Source organism: Bufo gargarizans, chromosome 1 (genome assembly GCF_014858855.1).
Source record: "Bufo gargarizans isolate SCDJY-AF-19 chromosome 1, ASM1485885v1, whole genome shotgun sequence".
Taxonomy (NCBI): domain Eukaryota; kingdom Metazoa; phylum Chordata; class Amphibia; order Anura; family Bufonidae; genus Bufo; species Bufo gargarizans.
The window spans coordinates 322,601,672-322,617,790 of record NC_058080.1 but is presented as its reverse complement, the minus strand read 5'-3'; the positions used below and the strand labels follow the sequence as shown (position 1 = coordinate 322,617,790).

At 42.9% G+C, this 16,119-nt stretch overlaps 1 protein-coding gene across 3 annotated transcripts in view; it reads right to left on the bottom strand.

Annotated features, from left to right (window-relative positions):
• The window catches only part of ADGRL3 (adhesion G protein-coupled receptor L3), an 807,408-nt gene extending 794,805 nt beyond the window's left edge, over nt 1-12,603 (bottom strand). For all 3 annotated transcript variants that reach the window (XM_044305816.1, XM_044305825.1, XM_044305834.1), the window contains exon 1: nt 12,422-12,603. In XM_044305816.1, coding sequence (XP_044161751.1) covers nt 12,422-12,476 — 55 coding nt within the window. In that variant the 5' untranslated portion in view covers nt 12,477-12,603. The remainder of the gene's footprint in view (nt 1-12,421) is intronic.
• Nucleotides 12,604-16,119: the final 3,516 nt, after the last annotated feature.

Sequence of the window (16,119 nt, the reverse complement as noted above, 5' to 3'; positions counted from 1 at the left end):
CATACCTGTTTGTTTCGGCCACGACTATGTCTAAGAGCTCCGCAGTCAAGAACAGCTCAAAAAATCCCAGGGCCGAACCGATCTGAGCAGTCTCAACCCGAACTCCAGACTGGGCAGTGAAAGAGGGAACTACAGGTGCGGCTGAAGTTGGGGACTGCCAATCAGGGTTTGCCAGCACCTCAGGGATTCTAGGGGCTCTACGGGCCCGTCTTTGCGGTGGCTGCGACGGGGTCACTACTGCTCGTGCCACCGTACCAGCTTCAACTGCCCTTCTGGTGCTCGCCACTTCACCAGGTTGTACGGCAGTGCTGGTACTAGGTCCAGGGAGGGCTGCGCTGCTGGTGTATGCCTCACCACGTAATCCGACAGCGCCAGCCCCACTCTGCTGCTCTTGAAGCGGATCCTGCGCAACCTGTGGTCTAGCGACACGGGGCCGGGTACGCCTGGTGCTATCAGGGACCTCAGCCTCCTCGTCCGAACTTTGGGTCAGAGAGCCACTGCTTTCTACAGGTTCGTATTCTGACCCGCTAGATTCATCAGATGAGGGTTCTCATTCCTCATCCGACTGGGTCAGAAGCCTGTAGGCCTCTTCAGAAGAATACCCCCTGTTTGACATTTGGGCAACTAAATTTAGGGGTATTCCCTGAGACTACTCAAGAAAAAAAGCAAGCCTGTCTTACAAAGATGAGGCTAGCGAAGTACCGGAGGCCGCTGCGGTTTGTAAAAAATATCAAAACTGATTTTTTTTATCGCCGCAGCGCGTGTAAAGTGAATGTGCAGTGATAAAAAAATAAATAAAAATTTGTCACTGCGGTGTGGGCGGAGGGCGAACTAAAGTGACACTAATACTATTATAGATCTGACCGTGATCAGTTTTGATCACTTCCAGATACTATAAAAGTACAAATGCTGATTAGCGATACGCTAATTAGCGAATCAGTGACTGCAGTGCGGTGGGCTGGGCGCTAACCGATCCCTAAACTACCTAACCAAGAGGCCTAAACTATCCTAAAACCTAACGGTCAATACCAGTGAAAAAAAAAAAAGTGACAGTTTGCACTGATCACTTTTTTCCTTTCGCTAGTGATTGACAGGGGCGATCAAAGGGTTAATTGGGGTGCAGGGGGGTGATCTGGGGCTAGTGTGTACTGTTGGTGCTACTCACTGTGAAGCCTGCTCCTATGCTGGATCAAACCGACGAAAAGGACCAGCAGAGGAGCAGGGAAGCCATATAACAGATCATATTTACTAATATGATCTGTTATCTGGCACTTGATTGGTTTTTTTAAAAATCATCAGCTTGCCAGCCGCGATCATTGGCTGGCAAGCTGATGACGCGACCCCCCTTGACGAAATGCCGGCCCGAACTGCGCATGCGCGGGCCGGCAAAGCGCGTAATCTCGCGTCTCGCGAGATGACGCGTATATGCGTGACTCTGCGCAGCGCTGCCGCCTCCGGACCGCACATCTGCGTTAGGCGGTCCGGAGGCGGTTAACAAGAATTGGACCTCTTTTCTTGAAGTTGTTGATGATCCTATAAATTGTTGATCGAGGTGCAATCTTAGTAGCCACAATATCCTTGCCTGTGAAGCCATTTTTATGCAACGCAATGATGGCTGCACGCGTTTCTTTGCAGGTCACCATGGTTAACAATGGAAGAACCATGATTTCCAGCATCACCCTCCTTTTTACAGGTCAAGTCTGCCATTTTAATCCAATATGACATAATGATCTCCAGCCTTGTGCTCGTCAACATTCTCACCTGAGTTAACAAGACGATTACTGAAATTATCTCAGCAGGTCCTTTAATGACAGCAGTGAAATGCAGTGGAAAAGTTTTTTGGGGATTAAGTAAATTTTCATGGCAAAGAAGGACTATGCAATTCATCTGATCACTCTTCATAACATTCTGGAGTATATGCAAATTGCTATTATAAAAACTTAAGCAGCAACTTTTCCAATTTCCAATATTTCTGTAATTCTCAAAACTTTTGGCCACGCCCACGACTGTAGATACATAGTAAGCCACAGTGTTATAGCTCAGGTCATTGCTATCAAATGATGATCTTGCATTTTGGGCCCATAACACAATAATTCATATATTAAAGATGCTTTCCAGGAAAATAATATATAAAAAATAAAGTTTAAGAGGTTTCCCCAGTAAAATGATTACAGGTGCTAAAATATCCAAAGGAGTAATACCCTTTTTCTCATGTGTCACTTCCAGCACTCTGGACCTCCCTGCTGCTGTTTGTTTTCCAGGCTGCAACAGTAATGTTCCATGCACACAGGTCACCACACTGCAGCCAGTCACAGACCTCAGCAGAGGAGTCCCATATACTGCTGAGGCCAGTGACTGGCTGCATGGGGACCTCACATTACAGCTGCAGACAGGAAGAAGTTAAAGGTGTGGAGGATAGAAAGGCAGAAAAGGGGTTAGTATTCCTTCATTTGCTATTTTAGCATGTACAGGGGCTTCCCGAGTTTTTATTGAACACAGAAAACCCCTTTAACCCCTTAAGGACTCAGCCCTATTTCACCTTAAGGACTTGGCCATTTTTTGCAAATCTGACCAGTGTCACTTTAAGGCCTCACGCACACGACCGTTGTGTGCATCCGCGGCCGTTGTTCCGTTTTTTCCGCGGACCAATTGACTTTCAATGGGTCAATGGAAAAATCGGAAAATGCACTGTTTGGCATCCGCGTCCGTGATCCGTGTTTCCAGCCCGTGAAAAAAATAAGACCTGTCCTATTTTTTTCACGGCCAACGGTTCACAGACCTATTCAAGTCAATGGGTCCATGAAAAATCACGGATGCACACAAGATTGTAATCTGCGTCCGTGATCCGTGTCCGTTTTTTCCTATCATTTCAAAGGCAAACTTGAATTAGATTTATTTTATTTTTTTTCACTTTTCATGTCCGTGGATCCTCCAAAAATCAAGGAAGACCCACGGAAGAAAAAACGGACACGGATCACAAAACAACGGACACCATTTTTGCGGACCAGAAAAAAAAAAAAAAAAGTCTGTGTGCATGAGGCCTAAGTGTTGATAACTTTAAAACGCTTTGACTTACCCAGGCTGTTCTAAGATTGTTTTTTCATATATTGTACATATTGTACTTCATGACACTGCTAAAATTGGGTCAAAAAAGTAAATTTTTTTGCACAAAAAAATACCAAATTTACCAAAAATTTTGAAATATTTGCAAATTTCAACGTTTCAGTTTCTCTACTTCTGTAATACATAGTAATACCCCCCTAAGCTATGTTAGATAGCTTAGAAGTTTATAAGCAAATTTTTAAATTTTTCAGAAATTTTCAAAATCCCACTTTCTATGGACCAGTTCAGGTCTGAAGTCACTTTGAGAGGCTTAAGCAATAGAAAACACCCCAAAATGATTTTAGAAACTACACCCCTCAAGGTATTCAAAAATGATTTTACCAACGTTTTTAACCCTTTAGGTCTTCCACAAGACTTCATGGCAAATAGACAAAAAATGTAAGAATATATTTGGAAAATTTTCCAATATAATCAATTTTTTCCAGGAACAAAGCAAGGGTTAACTGCCAAACAAAACTCAATATGGGTTGCCCTGATTCTGTAGTTTGCAAAAACACCCCATATGTGGTCGTAAACTACTGTTTGGCCAAACGGGAGGACATAGGAGGGGAACGCCATAGTTTTGTTTATACCATGTCCCATTTCAAGCCCCCCGAGAATAAAAATTCCCAAAAAGTTACTCCATCTAAGAAAGTACACCCCTCAAGGTATTCAAAACTGGGTTTACAAACTTTGTTAACCCTTTAGGTGTTCCACAAGAGTTGATGGCAGATGGAGAAGCAATTTTGGAATTTCTACTTTTTGGAAAATTTTCCATTTTAACCATTACTTTATTACCGGAAAAAATGGGTTAACAGCCAAACTAAACTAAATATGGGTTGCTCTGATTCTGTAGTTTACAGAAGCACCCCATATGTGGTCGTAAACTACTATTTTGCTAAACGGCAGGACATAGAAGAAGGGGAACGCCATATGGTTTTTGGAAGGCAGAGAAGGTGGTTGATGCTGTGGGACAATTTTAGGGTAAATATGATTTTTGGTTGCTCTATATTACACTTTTTTGAGGCAAGGTAAAAAAAAAAAAAATTGTTTCTACATTTGCTATTTAGTTTTGTGGAACACCTAAAGGGTTAACAAAGTTTGTAAAGTTTGAAACTTTTGAATACCTTGAGGGGTGTAGTTTCTTAGATGGGGTCACTTTTTTGGAGTTTCAAGTCTAGGCTACATCAGGGGGGGCTTCTAATTGGACATGGTGAAAATAAACCAGTCCATCAAAATCTGCCTTCCAGAAACCATATGGCGTTCCCTTTGTTCTATGCCCTGCCGTGTGGCTATATAGCCATTTACGACCACATATGGAGTGTCTCTGCAAACTACAGAATCAGGGCAATTAATATTTAGTTTTAACGCTGTTCATCCGAGGGGTTTGGTCAAATGTTATTTTTATAGGGCAGATTAATACGGACGCAGCGATACCTAATATGTCTACATTTTAAAATTTATTTAGATTTTACACTATTATCATTTTAGGAACCCGAAAAAATTATTTTAGTATCTCCATAGCCTGGGAGTAGGGGTGGGCGATATGGCCTAAAATCTATATTGCGATATAATTTTAAGCATGTGCGATATGCGTATATATCGCAATATATTGTTTTCTATATTGGAAAGGGGGGGGTGTTTAAACATTTTTTTTTTCTTTTTATTTATTAACTATTGGCCTCCTTAAGGGCTAGAACTCTTGTCATATTCACCCTAATAGAGCTCTATTAGGGTGAATAGGACTTTACACTCTCCCTGCTGCCCTGTGCTTTGTGCACACAACAGCAGGGAGCTGACCATGGCGCCAGCCTCTCCTGTGCCCCCCAGCCTCTGATCTGCCCCCCCCAGCCTCTGATCTGCCCCCCCAGCCTCTGATCTGCCCCCCCCAGCCTCTGATCTGCCCCCCCCAGCCTCTGATCTGCCCCCCCCAGCCTCTGATCTGCCCCCCCAGCCTCTGATCTGTCCCCCCCCAGCCTCTGATCTGCCCCCCCCAGCCTCTGATCTGCCCCCCCCTCCAGCCTCTGATCTGCCCCCCCCTCCAGCCTCTGATCTGCCCCCCCCTCCAGCCTCTGATCTGCCCCCCCCCTCCAGCCTCTGATCTGCCCCCCCCTCCAGCCTCTGATCTGCCCCCCCCTCCAGCCTCTGATCTGCCCCCCCCTCCAGCCTCTGATCTGCCCCCCCCTCCAGCCTCTGATCTGCCCCCCCCTCCAGCCTCTGATCTGCCCCCCCCTCCAGCCTCTGATCTGCCTCCCCCCAGACTCTGATCTGCCTCCCCAGATTCTGATCTGCCTCCTCTGGTAACGCAACCCCCCCCCCCCTCCCTCCCCAGTATTAATCATTGGTGGCAGTGGCCACAGGGTCCCCCTCCTCCCCCCCATCATTGGTGGCAGTTTGCAGTTCCGATCGGAGCCCCAGCAGTGTAATGCAGTAAGCATTAGCAATCCGCCGCACAGACAGAAGAAGGAGCGACCAGCGGCCACAGCGCACGTGAGTATAATGCGCTGCTCTCTGCTCACTAACATACCATGGCAGCCAGGACTTCAGTAGCGTGACTCCTGGCTGCCATGGTAACCGATCGGAGCCCCAGCATTACACTGCTGGGGCTCCGATCGGAACTGCAAACTGCCACCAATGATTGGGAGGGGGGGACCCTGTGGGATATGGCTGGCACATTCATTGGTGGCGCAGTGGCCACAGTCCCTCCCCTCCTCCTCCTACGTCCTCATTGGTGTTCAGCGGCAGCCGCGCACAGTGGGGAGGGAGGGACTCCCTCCTCCCCCCCTCCTCCCTCCACTGTGCCGGCCGGCTCAGGAGAAAATGATCATATCGCGGTCCGGCGATATGGCGAAAATCCATATCGTGGCCCAAATTCATATCGCATATCGCCTATACCGCCCACCCCTACCTGGGAGCTACAGTTTTTTTTGGTTTTGTTTTTTTGTTGGGCGACTATCTAATGTAGGGGCTCATTTTTTGCGAGATGAGATTGCTGTTTTATTGGCACTAATTTGGGGTGCATATGACATTTTGATTGCTCGCTATTACACTTTTTGTGATGTTAGGTTTTAACGCTGTTCATCCGGGGGGGTTGGGTTAAATGTTATTTCTATAGAGAAGATTTTTACGGACGCGGCGATGCCCAATATGTATGGCCCTCAAACTCTGGAGACACTAAGCAGGCATCCTCAAACTGCGGCCCTTCAGATGTTGTAAAACTACAATTCCCACCATGCCCTGCTGATAGCTGTAGGTTGTCTGGAGAGCCGCATTTTGAGGATGCCTGCACTAAAAAAATTGGTTCCGTGTCTCCAAAGTCTGAGAGCCATAGTTTTTTATGTTCTCTAGGGGACTGTTGGGGTGTCACATTGAGTGGTGGTGTCCTTCCGTATCCCCCACTTTTTTGGGGTTCGTCCCTTGCAAGTGGCAGCTAGAAAACAAATTCTGATAAAGTGTTGTTTTTTTTTTTCCCCCAACTAACTTTTCCCTTCTATACCTGCCTAACGGTGCGATGGGGGATTGCAGGAGCCTGTGGAGAATGGTGCTTCATGGCGCAGATGCTGGACAGGAAGAGGAGGGGAGAGAGGAGTGCTGGAAGTTTGAATCTCGCGCCTCTCTCCCTGCACCAATCAGCACCCTGGACAGCGGCATTCAGCACCATGGCCAGCACAGCTTCTCCCAAATGTTTGTACTGTGATTGGTGGGGTGTAATCACACCACCGATCACAGTCTTATTCCGGTTCACCAGGTCACCCGAGACCCGAATGGACCGGAAACGCTGCAATCGCTGATGTGGGGGGGGGGGGGGGGGGGGGCAGAGGTCATATGATTTAAAGTTAGGACGTACTGGTACGTCCTGTGTCCTTAAGGACTCGGGAAATAGAGCTAAGTCCTTAACCATCTCCCGTACGCCCATAGGATATAAACGTCTCTATTTCTGAATGGACGTTTTAAAACGTCCGTTCAGAAACTGCAGCTGCACGCTAATGCGCTTCCTGTTCCTGCCCAGCGGTCATGTGATCCGCGGGACCGGAGAGTGCAGGAGCTGTGTGAGGTCTTTCAGAGACCTCGATCAGCCCTGCACTGAGGCTGTACAGCGCTGTATTGCGCTGTACAGCCTCTGGGGGGGGGGGGGGGTGCATTTCTCCTGTAACTGGGGCTACTATGTCAGCCCCAGTTACAGGAGAAATCAACAGTCAAAAAAATAATAATAATTTAAGTAAATGTCCCCCAGAGGTCCCCCAGAAAAAATAAAATAAAAAAAGTTTCACATGTAAAAAAAAAAAAAAAAATGTTAAAAATTGAAAAAATAAAATAGACATATTTGGTATTGCCGCGTCCGTAAAAAACAGCTCTAAAAAAATATCACATGATCTAACCCCTCGGGTGAACACCGTAAAAAAAAAGAAACTCAAAACGAGCAATTTTTTTCACCTTACAGCACAAAAAGTACAACACCAAAGTGATCAAAAACGCATATGTCCCACAAAATGGTACCAATAAAACCGTCACCTCATCCCACAAAAAATGAGCCCCACATAAGAAAATCTCTCAAAAAAACAAACAAAAAAAAACCTATAGCTCTTAGAACATGGAGACACTAAAACATAATTTTTTGGGTTTCAAAAATGCTATTATTGTGTTAAAGTGAAACAAATAAAAGAAAGTATACATATTAGGTATTGCCGCGTCCATAAAAACCAGCTCTATATAAATATCACATGACCTAACCCCTCGGGTGAACACCGTAAAAAAAAAAAAAAAAAAAAAAAAAAAAATGTCAAAACAAGCAATTTTTGTCACCTTACATGACAAAAAGTGCAACACCAAGTGATCAAAAATGCGTATGTCCCACTAAATGGTACCAATAAAACAGTCACCTCATGCCGCAAAAAATGAGCCCCTACATAAGAAAATCTCTCAAAAATAAAATAAAAAACTATAGCTCTCAGGACATGGACACATTAAAACATATTTTTTTTGTTTCAAAAATGCTATTATTGTGTAAAACTTTAATAAATAAGAAAAAGTATACATATTAGGTATCACAACGTCTAACAATCTGCTCTATAAAAATGTCACTTGACTGAACCCCTCAGGTGAACGCTGTAAAAAAAAAAAAAATAGAAACTGTGCTAAAACAACCAATTTTTTATGACTGATCAAAAAAATCATATGCACCCAAAAATAGTAGCAATTAAACTGGCACCTTATCCCCTAGTTTCCAAAATTGGATCACTTCTTGGGAGTTTCTACTGTAAGGGTGCATCAGGGGGCTTCAAATGGGACATGGCATCTAAAAACCACGTGGAGTTCCTTTTCTTCTGCGCCCTGCTGTGTGCCCATACAGCAGTTTATGACCACATGTGGCGTGTTTCTGTAAACCGCAGAATCTGGGTAATAAATATTGAGTTTTGTTTGGCTGTTAACCATCGATGTGTTAAAGAAAAAATTGGATTAAAATGGAAAATCTGCCCAAAAAGTGAAATACATTTTTTTTATCTCCATTTTCCTTTAATTCTTATGGAACGCCTAAAGGGTTAACAAAGTTTGTAAAATCGGTTTTAAGAAACTTGAGGGGTGTAGTTTCTACAATGGGGTCATTTATGGGGGTATCCACTATGTAGGCCCCACAAAGTGACTTCAGACCTGAACTGGTCCTTAAAAAGTGGGTTTTGGCAATTTTCTTAAAAATTTTAAGAATTGCTTCTAAACTTCTAAGCCTTCTAACGTCCTAAAAAACTAAAATGACATTTCCAAAATGATGCCAACATAAAGTAGACATATGGGGAATGTGAAGTAATAAATATTTTATGAGGTATCACTTTCTGTTTTAAAAGCAGAGAACTTGAAATTTAGAAAATTGCGAAGTTTTCAAAATTTTGGGCAAATTTGGGATTTTTTTATAAATAAAGGTGAAATATATTGACTCAAATTTATGACTATCATGAAGTACAATGTGTCACGAGAAAATCTCTGAATGACTTGGATAAGTAAAGGCGTTCCAAAGTTATTACCACATAAAGTGAGATACAGACGTGGACAAAATTGTTGGTACCCTTTGGTCAATGAAAGAAAAAGTCACAATGGTCACAGAAATAACTTTAATCTGACAAAAGTAATAATAAATTAAAATTCTATAAATGTTAACCAATGAAAGTCAGACATTGTTTTTCAACCATGCTTCAACAGAATTATGTAAAAAAATAAACTCATGAAACAGGCATGGACAAAAATGATGGTACCCCTAGAAAACACAGAACATAATGTGACCAAAGGGACATGTTAATTCAAGGTGTGTCCACTAATTAGCATCACAGGTGTCTACAACCTTGTAATCAGCCATTGGGCCTATATATATGGCTCCAGGTAATCACTGTGTTGTTTGGTGATATGGTGTGTACCACACTCGACATGGACCAGAGGAAGCAAAGGAAAGAGCTGTCTCAAGAGATCAGAAAGAAAATTATAGACAAGCATGTTAAAGGTAAAGGCTATAAGACCATCTCCAAGCAACTAGATGTTCCTGTGAGTACAGTTGCACATATTATTCATAAGTTTAAGATCCATGGGACTGTAGCCAACCTCCCTGGACGTGGCCGCAGGAGGAAAATTGATGACAAATCTAAGAGACGGATAATCCGAATGGTAACAAAAGAGCCTAGAAAGACTTCTAAAGAGATTCAAGGTGAACTTCATGCTCAAGGAACATCAGTGTCAGATCGCACCATCCGTCGTTGTTTGAGCCAAAGTGGACTACATGGGAGACGACCAAGGAGGACACCATTGTTGAAAACGAATCATAAAAAAGCAAGACTGGAATATGCCAAACTACATGTTGACAAGCCACAAAGCTTCTGGGAGAATGTCCTGTGGACAGATGAGACAAAAATCGAAGTTTTTGCCAAGGCACATCAGCTGTATGTTCACAGACGAAAAAATGAAGCATATCAAGAAAAGAACACTGTCCCTACTGTGAAACATGGAGGAGGCTCTGTTATGTTCTGGGGCTGCTTTGCTGCGTCTGGCACAGGGTGTCTTGAATCTGTGCAGGGTACAATGAAATCTCAAGACTATCAAGGAATTCTAGAGAGAAATGTACTAGCCAGTGTCAGAAAGCTTGGTCTCAGTCGCAGGTCATGGGTCTTGCAACAGGACAATGACCCAAAACACACCGCTAAAAACACCCAAGAATGGCTAAGAGGAAAAAATTGGACTATTCTAAAGTGGCCTTCTATGAGCCCTGACCTCAATCCTATTGAGCATCTTTGGAAGGAGCTGAAACATGCAGTCTGGAAAAGGCACCCTTCAAACCGGACACAACTGGAGCAGTTTGCTCATGAGGAGTGGGCCAAAATACCTGCTGAGAGGTGCAGATGTCTCATTGACAGTTACAGGAAGCGTTTGATTGCAGTGATTGCCTCAAAAGGTTGCGCAACAAAATATTAAGTTAGGGGTACCATCATTTTTGTCCATGCCTGTTTCATGAGTTTATTTTTTTACATAATTCTGTTGAAGCATGGTTGAAAAACAATGTCTGACTTTCATTGGTTAACATTTATAGAATTTTAATTTATTATTACTTTTGTCAGATTAAAGTTATTTCTGTGACCATTGTGACTTTTTCTTTCATTGACCAAAGGGTACCAACAATTTTGTCCACGTCTGTATGTCAGTTTTGCAAAATTAGGCCTGGTCAGGAAGGGGGCAAATGGCCCAGATGGCAAGTGGTTAAGGGGTAAATATGTAACACCCCGGAGTTGTGTTACTGTACTCCTCTACCCCACTGCTGCAATTTAGGAGCCATTATATTGTCATTTGATGCTATTTTGATTATGTAATTCACAAATGTGCATAAAACCATGTTAAAGGTAATTTTTCGTTGTAATGTTACAGGTCTATCAGCAGGTGGCAGCATCATTGGTAGGGATAGTTTTAATGTTATGGCCGTTCAGAGTGGAACGATCCTGTTCTGTTCTGCCCCCCTGCTTAAGGGAAGTAGAGGTTCCCACATCCTGCAGCAAGGGAGGAAAAAAACTGTTAGAACCTGTTCTAGGATCAAGTCGCATGCTGAGATTTGATCAAATTTCAAGTCTGAGCTCTCCAGCTCAGCTGGGTGACACAAAGCAGAAAGTTATAGACAACTCCAGTTCCAGAAAGAAATCATCCCCTGAGAAGATAACTGTGAGTAAAGTGCAGAGACCCTAGGAGAAGCCATTCCTCCTCATCTAGTCAGTCCCCATACAGCAGAAGATAGAGAGAGCAGAAACCAAATTCTTGCCACAGTATAGACCTACTAAGCAGACGTCTTTTCCTGCACAGTCCAGGTTTATAGAGCAGAAGATAAATCCCTGCCAACCATTGCCAATACCTGCTGGGACCTAAGACTAAGGGTCCGTTCACACGTCCGTTGTTTCTTTCCTGATCTGTTCCATTTTTTGCGGAACAGATCTGGACCCATTCATTTTCAATGGGTCCTGAAAAAAAAAAAATCTGCCATTGTGCTGTCCAATTTTTTTCAGGACCCATTGAAAATGAATGGGTACATATCTGGTCCAGATCTGTTCCGCAAAAAACGGAACAGATCAGGAAAGAAACAATGGACGTGTGAAAGGACCCTAAAGCTGTAACTTGCTTGGATGAAAGTTACAATCAGTAAAGACAAGTTTGAACTTCACCAAAAGTCTGGATCTCAATTTCTGCTGCAAATTCCTTTATTACTCCCACTATCACTACCCTCAATTTATTGCAAGTGAGCCAGGAGTCCAGCCGTACCCTGGGACGTGCGTTATAACATCTTTGAAGGGCCCTGTGACAATACCCTGCGCACGCTGCAAACTATAGACTATTATACCCATATCCTGACCCACTGCATTAAAGTGGCGTCAGTATACCCGCATCCTGGTCACTGCAAATATAAAAATAAGCATTACTTCACAATCCCCTACTGCTGCCATCCTGCTTCAGTGAAGTCCAGGAAGGAAGATGAGAGCGGCATGGACCAGCATCAAAACTGCATCAGTGGGGGATTGCAAGGTGAGGGTTGTGGTGATCTGGGTAAAAATACCTTTGTTGTTTTTTTCAGCAGGACTGGCAAAGGGCACTTGCACCTGGTGAAATGAAAGCTCAGGTTATCAGTCCTGCTGAAGAAAGGTGGTCCCTCATTCTGATATGATCTCTGAAGTGAGCCACTTCACACCCTCTCCCTTCTGCTCTGAGCGATGACTGTAGCATCCAACAACAGATAAACATAAAAAAGAAACTTGTGTGCAGTGTACCAAAGTAAATATTTTCTATAATAAATTATATAAATTCTTACCATGAATTACTGTTATCATCAGCTTCAAGCAAATTAACAGCTTTATTGATGACATTGCTGTGAGGTAATCAAAAATGATGTAAGGCCAGGAAATTCCCTTTTTTTTTTTACTTTTTCTTCAGGTATAGATTAAATTGCCACCTTTCAAAGGATAAAGCTGCCACCGAAACTGATAGTAGGAAAGGTGCAAGACCTGTGAAAACAAAGAAATATAGTAATAAATTACGGAGCAAAAAAAAGAACAAGTTGTATTATTAATTGTGTTAGGAGTAAAAGTTGTTTTGTTCAACATTAAAAGGGTATTCATGCTCAGCCGTCCTCCATTCATTCCTATAGGAGGCCCTAAAATAGCGGAGCGCTGGCTCGCCCATTTCTGCCAGCCCCAAAGAAGTGAATGGAGCATTGGCCGTGGAGCGCCTCCCATTCATTTCAATGGGTCTTCCGAATATAGCTGAGCACCCCACTCAGCTATTTTCGCCACTCCCATAGCAATGAATGGAAGGTGGCTGCGCCTGTGTAGTGCACCCTGAGGGACTTTGCCATCTCTGTGGTATCAGCACCTAGCGATATGCCCCCAATGTCTGAGAAGGTACAACCCCTTTAATATCTCATCTTAAAATTTTTACCACTTACTTTTATTTTATCTTTGTATTTAATGCTCTTTACTTTTATTCTGTATGATATATATATTGTAGGAAGGCGCAAGAGTCAGTTGTTGACGAAAGGTATGTGTCACCGAGGTTCCTGGCCTCGGTGAAGTAAGAGCCGGTATTTTCAAGAGTCAGCGGCAGCTAGTGCTGGTTGACACGTTGCTATTTTAGTATGGCTGTAAGCTGATCCAGGCCGGCTCTTACTGGGAGTAGTCAAAGTGCTAGGTGGGTGGCTTCTCCCCAGGCTCCAGGCTGGGTCTTTACTGGCCTATATCAAACCCAGCCAGAAGTCTCAGCTGGGTGTGGATTACTCCTCTTTGACAGTGGAGCGCTGTCAGTCCCTGTGTGTTTTGGGATCTGAAAACTTGTGCCGTGCAAAAGGAATGGGAGCCGCATGCTGAGACCACAGGTGGACTTTTCATGGTGTGAACAAACACCTAGACTGCAAAATGTCACTTTTTGTTTTTCCTTATGTGTGAATAAAACACTGAACTATTTAAGTTAAAGACTTTGTGGTTGCATCCATACTGCGCCCACTAGCCTGTCTACCAGAGCAAAGCCCCACAATATATACAGCCTTACTGTTTACTTACTGCTAGGAATTAAGAGGGTAGGTAGCCCCCAAGTGCTTCTTATCAAATACCCTTGATTAATTGATCCTCAGCAACCTCTATTTAAGCAGACGTTTAGGCAGTTTGCTGGTCTGGAGCATTCATGTGTTCGTAATACAATGCCAAGGAAGAGACACAATGGCAATGATCTTAAAGAAGCAATTGTTACTGCCCAACAATCTGAGAAGGCTTTAAAGTTAATTTCCGGACAATTTGTAGTCCATCATTATACAGTGAGAAAGATTATTCACAAGTGGAAAACAATTTAGACATTTGACAATCTTCTGAGCAGTAGACATCCCAGAAAATTCACCCGAAGGTCACACCATGCACTGCTCAGAGAAACTGCAAAAAATCCAAGAGTTACATCTAAGGATGGCCATTCTCATTCAAACAGCAAGAGGAAATCCCGCGGCGCAAAAGACCATCCGATGGCGAGGATCAGATCTCAGATTTTTTTTTAGCAGGTGGTACATTACAACTGTTACACGTATATATACACCCTAAAAAAACACCATAATCATTAGGATAGGGGTCAGGGGGAATGGGTGGGCGGTACTGGATCTGCCCTGATGTCACTGGCAAAATTAAAACTTTTAATTATTATTATTTTTTTTTAATAATAGCTTTTCAATATTTTTCTTTTTTAAATTGGGGCTAATGGGCGTTAGCCGGCCTTTCATTTCAGGCATTTCCTCACTAACTTGTAACTTGTCTCATTATGTTGATTTTTTTTTTACAAAAATACGCAGTCCAGTTACCATCAGATCTCAAAGATTCCATCACTCTGATACAGTTACTTCAAAATGTCAGTTGGAAGGACATGTACCATTGGTCAACCCTAGACGTGACGTCCTTATATTCGAACATCCAACATGATTTTAGGTATCAATTGCACAAAACGCTTTTTGGACAAATATAACCTGATGCCACCAGAACAAAAAAAAACTTAATCTTGAAAAGTATTCATTTTATTCTCACCCACAATGTATTGAAGTTTGAAGTAACCCTGTATCTGCAGACCAAAGGTACCGCAATGGGTACGAGATTCGCACCCAGTTTCACAAATCTTATTATGTGGGCATTTGAAGACACCTTTGTTTACAATTCCTGCCACTGGACAAGCAATATCAGATTCTGCCGCCGCTACATTGACGATTTGATCTTTATATGGCATGGCGACCCAACTTCAATCAATTACTTCATAGAACATCTGAATTCCACCAATTGGGGAATCACTCTTTCAGGTACATATAATAAATCATTAGTGGAATTTCTGGGTCTGGAACTAAAAGCCGAAAGCGATAGAATTAACACCAGAACCTTTAAGAAAGTTGACTGTAACAGCGATCTAGACTTCTCAAGAGAACATCAGAAGTGGAAAAAGAATATTCCTTTCAACCAATTTAAGCGGATAAGATGCCACTGTTCCAATGATACTGACTTCATCTCTTAAAGCAAAATAATACAGACTAGATTCTTGCAAAAAGGTTACCCTCCTGGAATCATCAATGTGCTTCTGAACAGAACCCAGGCTCTCAAACAGACAAGAGTGTCTACCGAAAGGAAAGACCAACAATTCCACCAAGGGCGACACCACAAAACAATACAACACTAATTTTATAACCACCTATAACAGTAACCACAATGACATCAGGAAAATTATTTCCAGACGTTGGTACATCCTGAAAAGGGATCCCTTCTTGAACAACAGTTTACCCAATGGATAGCCCCCCCCCCCCCACCCCACCCCCCTCACGTTCCGAATGCCTCTGCTGTAGGTCCCTTAATACTACCACTTCCTACTGTGGCCCCAATGGCGACACTTTCCCGATCAAAGTACATCTCGACTGTGGCTCCACCAACATCATTTATTTAGTCACTTGCCCTGTTGGCCTACAATATATAGGACGCACTATCCAAACCCTCCATAAAAGATTGACTAAACACAGATCAAACGTTAAAAAGAAGTTTATTCAACGTAGTGTCTCCAGATGTCTTGTTCATCACCAAGGCTCTTTTTCTGGGTTTTCTGTAAATCCCATAGAGCAAGTCAAAACCAACGGCTGTAATATCATCCAACCTCTGAGAAGACGGGAAATGTTCTGGATATACAAATTGAACTGCCATATGGCCTCAATGAGGCATTTGAAATTAACCTCTAAATTCTTGCTCCATCAATTATAATGAATATAACTCAATTTATTTCCACCACAATTTTCCACTTCTCTTTCCCTTAATAAATAATGAAATGGTGGAAGATAAATTTACATGCATTTTATTTCTATCAATTCTGTAAGTTCCTACTATTCTATAATCTTCTAGTATGAACTCCAAAAAAGTTGTTGTTCCGACCTTCTCCTTGTAAAACCACAAAAATAGGCAAAAACTGTTTTCTCTACAAGGACAATAAGGGTCATGGGGCATTTACCGTTAG